The sequence below is a fragment of the Eublepharis macularius genome, chromosome 13 (assembly GCF_028583425.1).
Source record: "Eublepharis macularius isolate TG4126 chromosome 13, MPM_Emac_v1.0, whole genome shotgun sequence".
Taxonomy (NCBI): domain Eukaryota; kingdom Metazoa; phylum Chordata; class Lepidosauria; order Squamata; family Eublepharidae; genus Eublepharis; species Eublepharis macularius.
This window is the reverse complement of record NC_072802.1, coordinates 62,899,272-62,911,608: the sequence shown is the minus strand read 5'-3', so window position 1 is coordinate 62,911,608 and position 12,337 is coordinate 62,899,272. Positions and strand designations below refer to the sequence as shown.

General features: G+C 45.6%; 1 protein-coding gene across 2 annotated transcripts; it reads left to right on the top strand.

Annotated features, from left to right (window-relative positions):
- Positions 1-298: 298 nt before the first annotated feature.
- Positions 299-11,422, top strand: PUS1 (pseudouridine synthase 1). 2 transcript variants are annotated; one of them, XM_054996474.1, is made up of 6 exons: positions 299-349; positions 1,848-2,078; positions 2,735-2,872; positions 5,784-5,886; positions 8,210-8,907; positions 10,783-11,422. In XM_054996474.1, the coding sequence occupies exons 2-6, from the start codon at positions 1,857-1,859 to the stop codon at positions 10,828-10,830; spliced, it is 1,209 nt and encodes a 402-aa protein (XP_054852449.1). In that variant the 5' UTR covers positions 299-349; positions 1,848-1,856; the 3' UTR covers positions 10,831-11,422. The 2 variants fall into 2 exon arrangements, with proteins under 2 accessions (XP_054852449.1, XP_054852448.1); XM_054996473.1 differs by having other exon boundaries at positions 307-586.
- The last annotated feature ends 915 nt before the right edge of the window (positions 11,423-12,337 follow it).

The following is a 12,337-nucleotide window of genomic DNA, read 5'->3' as shown; positions in this document are numbered from 1 at the left end:
CCCAAATCCCCAGGAATTTCCCAACCAGGAATTGGCAACCCTAATATTCTAATTTGTCTCCAGCCTACCCTGTAGTCATTTTTTTCATATTTTACAAAATGCATACTTTGGATTTCACCACCAACACGCCCTAAAATCTCTTCTGATGAAGAGTTCTGCACCGCTCCAAAGCCCAAAGGTCTTATTTTACACGCTGCGAAAGACCCTCCCGTAAGATTCCAGCATCTTCAGCAACGACTTTCCCACTAGAATGTCCTTCGCCGGCTACCGTACAGCTCCCTTCCTCCTTGTCCCGGGCTCCCACGTGGTCTTGCGGCTCTGCTTTCCTTGCTGCAAATGCGGGCTTCCAGTAAGTGGCCGGAGCTGCGAGCGGGACCCGCGCCGGAGCTCTTTGCAGGCGGGGGGCTTCTGCCGCCCCCTCCGCAGCTGCCATTCTTTTAGGGGAGGAGGGGGTCCCTCCTTGGCTGCTTCCAGCTGATGCATTGTTCAAGGACCGGCGATGCCTCTGTTCTGGCCGGGGCCGAGACTGGCTGCTAATGCTTGGGGGAGAGCGCAGAGGAGCTGGCGGCGGAGTAAGATCAGTAGTGTAGGTATCGGCCTGTACCTGTAGTGGCTAAAGAGAACCTCCACCTCCAGGGGCAGTGCACCGTGGAATGCTGCTTCGGGGGGGGGGGGCGGCGGGGAGTGGCAGCAACAGGGCCAGGCTTGGGCTGCCAGAGTTGTGGTGGGGGCATCTGGTTGGCCATAGTGGGAAGTAGGGTTGGGAAATTCCTGAAGGTTTGATGGTGGAGTAGGGTTAGGGGAGAGAGCCCCGGGCCGCAGAGTGGTGAGCTGCCGTGCTGCCGCCCAAGCTCTGCTCACGACCTGAGTTCGATCCTGGCCGGGTTCAGGTAACCAGCTCAAGGTTGGCTCAGCCTTCCATCCTTCCAAGGTTAGTAAAATGAGCCCCCAGTTTCCTGGAGGTAAAGTGTAGATGACTGAGGAAGGCAATGGCAAACCACCCCTTAACAAAAAGTCTGCCAAGAAAACGTCATGATGCGACTTCCCTCCATGGGTCAGTAATGACTCGGTGCTTCCACATAGATCCAGAGGAGTTAGCCGTGTTAGTCTGTAGTAGCAAAATCAAAAAGAGTTACCTTTACCTTTACCCTAGGGTTAGGGAAGGGAAGCAACCTCAGTAGGGCATTTGAAACTTTTGATGTCGTACAGTCTACCCTCCAAACCCACCATTTTCTCAAGGGGAACCAATCTCTTTCATCTGGAGATCAATTGTAATTGTGGGAAATCTCCAGGTCCCACCTGGAGGTTGGCAACCCTAGGAAAGGATACAGGATGTACTGGGTTTTTGAACTGATCCTGTACTGTTCTGAGCATACGAGTTTCTTAAAGACAGGGCTGAGTCTTTGTGTTATAAGTGCCCGAGGTCTGCTGCCTGTTTGGGCTGATTTGATCCTGCCCTCCTCTGAAGGATCCCAGAACAGCTCACATGCATCTTCCATTTTACCCTCACAACAACAGGTAGGACTGAGAGAGACTGAAAGGTCACCCAGTGACCATGGCAGAGTGGGGATCGAACTTGGGTCTCCTTGCTGCTTTATTTATTATTATTGAGACAGGCCATTAGAGCATGTAGCCTAGGCTAGAATTTTGGAGCCAGTGCTGGTGCTCTCAGTTCTTGGTGAGCCAGGAACTGAAGTTAAGAAATTGGGGGGGGGGGGCATTTTTAAAAGGGATGTCTCTATGCCACTGGTCTTTCCCTTGTCTTCACATTGGTAGAAATGACCTCTTTTGTTGGTTCCCTCCTCCTCCCTGGTTTAAACTGAATCATGTTATTTAATTTCTTCTAGTGTCTTGTGATGGCTGAGGAGCTGAGAATCACGGCTAACTGCCAGGCCAAGAGGCTGAAGAGCGGCGGCAGCCAAGAGGAGGAAGAGAATGTAAAGCAGGAAGAGAACGGACATGAAGCAAAACGGTTCAAGGCTAGCCAAGAAGAGAGAGAGGATGGGAATAAAAAATATCCGAAGAGGAAGATCGTGCTGCTAATGGCATATTCAGGGAAGGGCTATCATGGCATGCAAGTATGTGGCTGAGTGGAAATAAATTTAGATCCCAAATGGAGGATATTTCTGTGGTTTACCTACAGTACTAGGAATTTGCCTCTACACACCCACATTCAGTCTTTGATCTTCATTTCCAATCTTGTTTGTTGGTTGCTAGGTATGCAGATAGGTTTGAGAAGAGGATGGGGACTGATCGCTTCCCAGTGTAAGGGGAAATTGTGATATTTATCTACGAGGATCTCAGTAGAACATTGGCCAAAGTTCTCCTCACCCCAACAATTTCTTCTGTGCTTCAGTGCTGTATTAAATATGAGCGGGGGGGAGAGCAAAAGGTCATGTTTTATGTACCCTGAGTAGCTCAGAAGTTTGTAGTGATGATAATATTTAAGTCTGATTTAGCATTGAGCAAATGTATAGCATTATCTACCGACACAAACCTGGTCAGGGTTTGATTATCAGTTTTCAGCTGGGCTCTCCTTAGATGGTGCATCTATATGTCACTTACTCAGTTTCAAAGTATTTAGCACGCATTGTCTTGAATTCTGTAAAACAGCCCTGTAAGGTAGTTCACTATTGTCTCCATATCAAGGGCCCATCGCGGTTCTGTCTCTTAGCTGTTAATAGCACCTTAGCTCTGACGTTCAGCTCATGTAAATCTTTCTTGTTTTGTCTAGCGCAATGTGGGAAATTCACAGTTCAAAACCATTGAGGATGACTTGGTGTCGGCCCTCATTCGGTCGGGTTGCATCCCAGAAGATCATGGGGAAGACATGAAGAAAATGTCTTTTCAGAGGTGTGCCAGAACAGACAAGGTAATACAATGCAGGAAGAGCTCCCTGAGCTCGTGTGAACAAAGGGAACTGAAGTCGGATCTTGACACAGCACTTACTGGGCTCTGTCTTTATTGGGGTTTGTCTGTCTTTGTTCTGTCTTTTTTGCATGTCTCCAGATTATTAATCACAGGGCCAAGCTACAAGTGATGCCTGACACAGGTTGGACACTTGTCAGCTTCCCTCAAGTTCTGATGGGAAATGTAGGTGTCCTAGTCTTGCAGCTTGGCTTTCCAACGGCTGTCCAATGGACTTTTCAACTGTCACTTGTCCAACATTCCGCCAAGCTGCCTACATTTCCCATCAAAACTTGAGGGAAGCTGACAAGGGTCCCACCTGTGTCATTCATCCAAACTGGTAGTTTGGCCCTTAGGCTACTTCCTGCTTCTTCCCGGAAATCCCTCCTCCCTGTTTAGTGAGGCAGTTGGTATCTATTCTGTTTCTCTCCTTTCTGTCAGAGTTGTAGTTCCTGAATAAACTCTCCTCATTCACTCCTTAATCAGACTCAAGATCATTCCAAAGATATACCAGAGGCTACATTTTGCACACAGTTGGTGTGTTGATTCTTTCGCTGCTGGCCTCCAGAAATGCACCTCATTAATTTGTTATTGCACTGGTTTTTTTTCCAGAAAAGGCGGGCGGGGGGATTGTTGAAGAATCTGAATAAATCAAAAAAATATTAGTTGCTGTGAAACAAGATATTCAGCAGGTTTTAGATCCTGATATTTTTCCAAACCAGCTAGGTTTTTTTTTCTTTTATTGAATTGATATTTTTATGATTTATTCTTCAAACTCTTTCTTTGTTTGAGGTTTTCCTTTTTCTGTGCTGGTTTTTCTTCCGTTGTGAATGTCTACGTTATGTTCACTTGGGATGCCCCATGGATTGGTATTGTGCATTTGTTCAGTTGCCTGAACCGATGGAGACTAGCTAGCTAGCTTCTGTGTGTCTGTGGTTGTGTTTGAAAATGCTGGTGTGAAGATTTCTCTTGCTCCCGTCAAGTTCATTTAAAAATTAAAACAAACAGCATATCAGTGGCTTTGTGCATTGTGTGAATGCCTCCCAAAAGGTACCAGCTGATGGACTGCAGGTGCAGAATTAATTCAGTTCAACAGGCCAACACTGAATGGCTCCCAAAGAATGGAAGTGGCGTTGGAAACTTCCATTGGAATACAGTTGATATGAGTCCATGACTGAGTATAATTGTGTTGTAAACAAAAACCTGGTAATTGGACTGCCTCGCTCAGCCCTAAAGTGGTTTTCTTGAAGCATTGGGCAATACTTCATGATCCCAGGCAAAAGCTGGTTAGCCTCTGGGGGAAACGATATAACCGTTTACATTGATAGCTTGCCACGCTGTGCTAACAGCCACATACATACATTTTAGCAACGGCGTGAGGCAAAAGAATGCTACCACCTCTTTTGTTTTCCAGCTGGATGTGGGTGGGTGCTTGTGGTATGAGCAGATGCTGATTGTGTCGGCCCTTTGAGGGGTTATCTGTGTACCGCAGTGAGTAACTTCGCAAGTGGTCATCTGTATATGCCCAGTAATCACGGGACTGCATTCAGCCGTGTTTTCATTCTCTCTTGCCCTGTGCTTCTCCTTACTTCGAATCCCATCCCACTTGGCTTTTGTACATGCTTGGTCCCCCGGATAGCTTTTCTTTAAAGGGAGACCCTCCTTAATAACAATAATAATAACACGGTCATAGATCCATAGATCTGAGGAAGAGAGCTGTGGTTCTCGAAAGCTTATCCTACAATAAAGCTGGTTAGTCTTAATGGTGCTACTGGACTGTTTACAATAATAATAACATTATTATCACATTATAGTGTCCTTCAGAATAACTTAATGCCCACTCAGAGCGGTTTACAAAGTATGCCATTATTATCCCCACAACAAAACACCCTGTGAGGTGGATGGAGCTGAGAGAGCTCCAGAGAGCTGTGACTAGCCCAAGGTCACCCAGCTGGCTTCAAGTGGAGGAGTGGGGAATCAAACCTGGCTCTCCAGATTAGAGTCCTGCCGCTCTTAACCACTACACCAAACTGGCTCTCTATTTGAACTCTCTCTCACACCCTTGCCACCAACAGAAATGATTTCTTTAACAATAATCTGTTACCTATTCCTACTGTATTTACCTGAAAAGAAAGCTAATTTTCCCTAGGAAAAATAGAGGGTCACCTTAAATTTGCATACAGGTTACAGGGATTTATGATAATAAATAACTTCGTTTTTTAGTAATTGCTCAAGATCATTTGATCATAGGAGCTCTGAGAAGGAAGAAAGGAACTTTGTTTTGTGTATAGCCCTTTGAGGGGGGTTATCTCTCTTAATAATAACACTCGATTTATATATCGCCCTTCAGGACAACTTAACACCCACTCAGAGAGGTTTACAAAGTGTGTTTTTATTATCCCCGCAACAAACACCCTGTGAGGTGGGTGGGGCTGAGAGAGCTCCTAGAAGCTGTGACAGACCCACGGTCACCCAGCTGGCTTCAAGTGGAGGAGTGGGGAATCAAACCTGGCTCTCCAGATTAGAGTCCTGCCGCTCTTAACCACTACACCAAACTGGCTCTTTCAAGCAAATATGGTACTTAGTGGAATATTTAACAGCATCAGACCATGATCAAATAATATTTGACTGGTAAACTGACTGTCTTGCTTACCTACTTGGTTACCTTAAAAGGGCCATGCTCCTTAAAGATTCTGATGGGTTGAGACTCCAGGCTGTGGTCCAAATTAGGGAGCTCCTGTCTTTTTGGTTCTTCCCATTTTACTTCAGTTAATAGCAACTCATTGATCTTGGACCCAGTGTTGTCGTCGTTTTTCTGATAGGCTTTCTGGCTTTCATCTTGCTAACATATATTTTTAAAACTTAATTCAATGCAGGGTGTCTCCGCGGCTGGACAGATTGTCTCTCTAAAGGTCAGGCTGATAGAAGATATTGTACAAAAAATTAACGACCATCTGCCTTCTCATATAAGAATTCTAGGTGAGGAATAAAGCAACGAACCAAGTTCGGAGGCAGGCCTTGATTTCGCGGTGTCCTTAGAAGGTTCTGGGCGGATTACTTCATAGTTCAAAATGACAAACTCGTAAAACATAGCAAGTGGGTGTGTGCTTTCAGAACGCAAAAACCAAGTACAGTTACCCTCCAGGCAATTGCAGGCTTTTCTGTTGGGTCCATAAAAGCCAGAAATGAGGCGCTTAGCGATTGCGCTTCACTTCTCACGATGTTTATGTGATGTTCCTTTGTTTGAGAGAGGGTGAAGTTATGTGGGGGATGGCTAGCTGGTAATCTGTGGCCCCAGCTTTGAGCCTGAGGGGTCGGACCAAATTTTAATCAAGATGTGTGTAGTTTAAAAACAACAGCAAAGCACCTTTGCCCACAATTTGTCTTGTAAGGAAAATGTGTAGCATTTCATATATAAAGGGGCACATTCTGGAAAGGGTGTGGGGAGAACGGTCAGTGCTTTGCCTCTTGCAAGAACCTCAGTTTTGCACGCGGCAATTTTATGCTAGCCCTACATTTCTGGGTTAACCTTACTGTGAAGAGGTTCTTTCTAATCTGTTTCATTTTTATCTTAATCTTGCTTGAGGGTGGTGTGCACGGTCCATTCCTCTTCCATTTTATCCTCAAAACAGCCCCGTAAGGTAGGTTAGGCTGAGAAACAGCGATCAGCCCAAAGTCACCCAGTGAGTTTAGGGCCAGCAGGGATTTATACCTGGCTCTCCCCGCTCTATTCTGATGCTCTGTAACCCCTGCACAACACTGCCTCTGCTATCTGGAGAGTAGAGTCATCTCTGAGAGTATGGAAGCAGCCATCTCTGGAATGCATGGAACTTTGAGTGGGGCTCCACAGTTGTGCTTGGCAGTGGGAAGAGCAGCTTTTAATCAGGCGAGAGAACCGTCCCTTCTCGGGAACCTGGACAGAAGAGAGGCCTTTTGCTAACTTTGTGTGGAATCTCTGAGATGCTGCTTTTGGAGTGTCTCTGGTGCTTGCACAGAAAGTCTTTCACCCCTAGTAGGGTTAAGCTTCATCACATGTACTGTCCTTGTAGGTAATCACATGGTCCCAGAGACTCCCCTGCTACGGGAACATACCTCCTAAATTGCACAGGTGTTAGGGAAATTCCAAGAACTGTGCTACCGGATTAATAACAGTATGCTTATATACTGCTCTTCTGGACAGATTAGTGCCCCACTCAGAGCAGTGAACAAAATCGTTGTTGTTATTTTCTCCACTGTACAGCTGGGGAGCTGAAAGGAGTGGCTTGCCCAAGGCCACCTGCTGAGCTCATGGCAGTAGTGGGAGTGAAACCAGCAGAGTGCTAATCCAACCACTCACTATGCTATAATAACTGTGCTTATATATCACTCTTCTGGACAGATTAGTGCCCCACTCAGAGCAGGGAACAAAATTGTTGTTATTGTCTCCACAGTACAGCTGGGGAGCTGAAAGGAGTGGCTTGCCCAAGGCCACCTGCTGAGCTCATGGCAGTAGTGGGAGTGAAACCAGCAAAGTGCTAATTCACAGCCCAACCACTCACTATGCTATAATAACTGCTCTTGTATATCACTCTTCTGGACAGATTAGTGCTCCACTCAGAGCAATGAACAAAGTCAGTGTTATTATTGTCCCCGCAATACAGCTGGGGAGCTGGGGCTGAGAGGGTAGCTTGCCCAAGGTCAGCTGCTGAACTTGTGGTAGTAGTGGGATTCAGATCAGTGGAGTGCTGACTCACAACCCAACCACTTAACCATCATGCTACAGCATAGTAGTTAAGAGTGTTGGTCTAGGATCTGGATGACCCGCGTCTAAATCCCCACTCTGCCATAGGAGCTCACTGAGCGACTTTGGACTATTCGTACCTTCACCTACCTCACAGGGTTGTTGTGAGGATAAATAGGAGAGGAGAACAATGTACGCTGTTTTGGGTTCCCACTGGGGACAAGGGTTGGGCATAAACAAAGATAAATAAATAAATTTGCCCCCAATGTGGACAGATTTTCTCATTCACACGGGCCTAGGAAACATTCTGAGCGCTTATGGACTACCACAATAGGGATGGCCTGAACTGGAGCTAAGGAGGTGGGGTGTGACCTCATCCCCATAGTCCACCCGAGCCCTAGAAGCCCTGCTAGTACTTCCAAAGCTTGACTTGAAGAGAGTCAGGGTCTTAAGCACAAAATTGAACCTGCCCCCAGCCCCCAGCTTTGAATGTGCTCTTCCCAGAATAAAATGAGTTGCTGGTGACCTGAAATCGATACAATCCTGAAATCTTGTATCTGGATTTCCTTTCTTCGTCATTAGGGCTGAAAAGGGTCACGGGAGGGTTCAACTCCAAGAACAAATGTGATGCCCGGACATACTCGTACATGTTGCCGACTTTTGCCTTCGCTCACAAAGACCGAGATCCTCAGGACGAAACGTACTGCCTCAGTCCCGAGACGCTTGAAGTTGTCAGTAGGCTTCTGGCTTGCTACAAGGGGACTCATAATTTCCACAACTTCACCTCTCAGAAGGGGCCCAAAGACCCCAGCGCCAAGCGCTACATCATGGAGATGTATTGCGAAGAGCCCTTCGTGAGAGAAGGCATGGAGCTGGCGGTCATCAAGGTGAAAGGGCAGAGCTTTATGATGCACCAAATCCGGAAGATGATTGGCCTGGTGATTGCAGTCGTGAAGGGCTACGCCTCGGAGTCTATCATGGAACGGAGCTGGGGAGAGGAGAAAGTGGATGTCCCCAAAGCTCCTGGCCTGGGCCTGGTTTTGGAGCGGGTCCACTTTGAAAAGTACAATCGGCGGTTTGGGAATGACGGTCTGCATGAAGCCCTAGAGTGGACTGATGAGGAAAAGGAGATTGCTGCTTTCAAAGAGCAATACATCTACCCCACTATTGTAAATACAGAGAAAGAAGAGAAGTCCATGATGAACTGGCTAGAAACTCTTTCCAACCACGACTTCAACTCCACTGCGTCTAGGATGCAGGCGGACAACCAAGATCCAAAGGTAACAGCAGTTGAAACTGCCCTAGTTGAAATTGCCTGAATAAAAAATGCCAAAGTGTGTACTGTAACTGAAATAATGTAATGATTGAATGTGTATTGCAGGGGTCCCCAGCGTGGTGCTCGTAGGCCCCATGGCACCCTCTGACACCCTTCCTGGTACCCTCCAAGTGTTTTCACACAGTGGGCAGGGCCAGGTGGGGCTTTTGCCCAACAAGGCTTCTGATTGGCCCCTGGAGATTTGATTGGCTGTTCAGATTTTTTAAAACGTTGCTTTAGCAGCAGCTGCCACCACAATGCAAGGATCTTCACTGTGTGACTGATGTTAGAGGTGGTAGCCATTTTGTGGCTAGATCTGTCTCCTGAGGCAGCCATTTTGTGGCAGCCATTTTGTAGCTGTACCCACCACTCTCTAGCAGAATTCCGAAGATGCTTGCAGGCTCAAAAAGTTTTGGGATCCCTGCTATATTGTCTTATAAAGCCAAAAATTACATACAGAAATTCAGACAACCTTGCACATAGAACATAATTTTTTAAAAAAACTATACAAATAGAACAGAATACAAAATGATAGTTTCGGGTGGGTAGCTGTGTTGGTTTGCATCAGATGAGCAGGGTTCAAGCCTAGTAGCACCTTAAAAGTCAAATAGAGTTTCCAGGGAGTCAAGCTTTCTTTGTCAGACAGGAGTAGGAATGGAGATCTCCATTTGTACTTGTATCTGATGAAGGGAGCTTGACTCTTGAAAGTTTGATACCTTGGAAACTCTTTGTTGGTCTTTAAGGTACTTCTGAATATATATTGAGTCTTGAAGAATTTTGTATTCTGTTCTACATGGGAAATGTCCTGAATTTGTTCTATGAAGAGTTCACAATCTAAACATTTCACTAGATAAGATGATAGAGAGGGGGGAAATGGACGAGAGAGTAAAGCACCAGGAAGATGATCTCTGAGATTCGGAGAGCTGCTATCAGTCAGTATAAGCAGGGCAGGGCTTGAAGGATCTGATTCAGTATGGTGCCTAAGTTGACTTATTGTGGGAGGAGCTGTGGTTGAGTGGTAGAACGTTGTGGCTGAATGGTGGAGCTTTGTATGCAGAAGATCCCAGGTTCAATTCCCGCTATTTCCAGTTAAAGGGATCAGGTAGGAGGTGATGTGAAACCCTCTGAGATCCTGAAGAGCAGCTGCCAGCCCAAGTAGTCAGTACTGACATTGATGGACTGATGGTCATATTCGGTATAAGGCCGCTTCATGGGTGTTCATGCACTTGAGGGACCGTCTCTTCTCATATACTCCCTGGAGGGTGCTGAGATCAGCCGGAAAGCACCTACTGGTGGTCCCTGGCCCCAGGGAGGCTTGATTGGCCTCAACCAGGGCCAGGGCCTTTCCAGTCCTGGCCCCGACCTGGTGGAACTCTCTATCGGAGGACACCCAGGCCCGCCAAGATCTTGTCTCCTTCAGGCAGGCCTGTAAGACGGAGATGTTCCGCCAGGCATATGGTTGAGGCCATCAGGGTTTCCACCAAATGCGCCTCTCTCCCGGTCTCCTCTATGTCTGGAAGGGGATATTGACCATCTACCCCCATATATGAGCAACCACGCATGGTCAAGCTGCACCGCCACCTCCGTCAGATGTTACATGGTTTTTATATGGTGAGCAGGTGTTTTATTAGAAAGCTGTGTTGATTGATTGTGATTTTATCTTGTATATTTTATCTTCTGTTGTGACTCACCCTGAGCCCACTTTCAGGGAGGGTGGTATATAAATATAATTAGTAATAATAATAATAATAATAATAATAATAATAATAATAATAATAATAATAATAATAATAATACTTGTTCCAAAATGACTGACGACTGCTTCTTCTGTGCCTTTCAGAACAACGATCCCGAAGGCAGTGATGGATGCGGAGGCGACTCGGACTGATCTGAAGCCCATTTTGGAACGTGGTGTGTAACAAGCTGCCCAAATCCTAGCAAGTTATTAGATGTCAGACTTCTCCCGAGCAGCGCTCTTTATCTGCTTCTTCAGTGAATGTAACTGGTGATATATCATCAGGCCAAACCAGGGATGGAGAAAAGACAGATGCAACATTGAAAACCAGTTGCCTATCTCCCACCTCTGTGGGCCAGACCATACGGATCATTCATTCATTCTTGATGGAAGAAGACTTTTTTAATGTCAGATAAATTATGTCATTTTACTACTTTAAATGTACAGGAGAAAAATGATGAAGATGAGTTGGACAGAGACAAGGACAAATTTTTATTATTTTTCCTTTTCATTTCTCAAGGCCAAAGTTTCTCTCTATGTGTTTGTTTTTCTGTACTTCATTCAACATGAACAGTGAATACCGATGCTTTTACAGTGGGCTCCTGGACACACATTCCGTGGAATGTGGGCTACTCAACGCCATTTTTTCCTTTTAGTAACCTAAATTGTACCCATTACAGGGATTTTTAAACTCAGTCTTTTCTGTTTTTTTCAAAAAAAAATAAAAGCTGCTTATTCCAAGATGTCGGAGAATACAAAACCCCCTTCCACGTGTCTCTGTATGTTAAATGCTTTAGAGGGAGGGCCCTGGATCTCTTGTAATGCTGGATGATATTTCATAATAAGCAATATTATGGGACTTTTTTTGCATCAATGGCTTCTAGCTTCCTTTGAGTGTAAAATAACTCATAGATCCAGAGGAGTTAGCCGTGTTAGTCTGTAGTAGCAAAATCGAAAAGAGTCCAGTAGCACCTTTAAGACTAACCAACTTTATTGTAGCATAAGCTTTTGAGAATCACAGTTCTCGAAAGTTCATCTGAAGAAGAGAACTGTGATTCTCGAAAGCTTATGCTACAGTAAAGTTGATTAGTTTTAAAGGTGCTACTGGACTCTTTTCCATTAAAATAACTCATGATCCTATTTTTGATGCTCTTTCCCCTAATACAGATTTATGTTGTCCACACATTCTATTAGGGAAATCCAATTCCAGTTATGAGTGCCGAAAGGCCAAAGGGCTTCAGTTGCTGCTATTGGCCATACTCTTTTGTAGGTGAGCATGCTGTTGAGTAGCCAAAATCTGATGCACATATGTTTCTGCTGCTGCACCGGCTGCCAATGTGGGTATGAGATGCCACTTGCACTTCACAACCCAACCATTTTGCGCATGTGTTGCAAGATAAGGCACACCAGTTAAAAAAGCTGATAAGAAGCTGATAAGGGGTTACAATCTCTTGTGGGGTGAAACCGAGCCTTGGCCGTATATAGATCGTCTTTGTCCAAGCATAGAGGCAAACTATAACTAGTAATGACTGTGCTTATATACTGCTCTTCTAGAGAGATTCATGCCATGTTCAGTGCAGTGAACAAGGTCAATATTATTATCCCCACAATACAGCGAGGAAGCTGGGGCCGAGAGGAGCGGCTTCCCTAAGGCCACCCA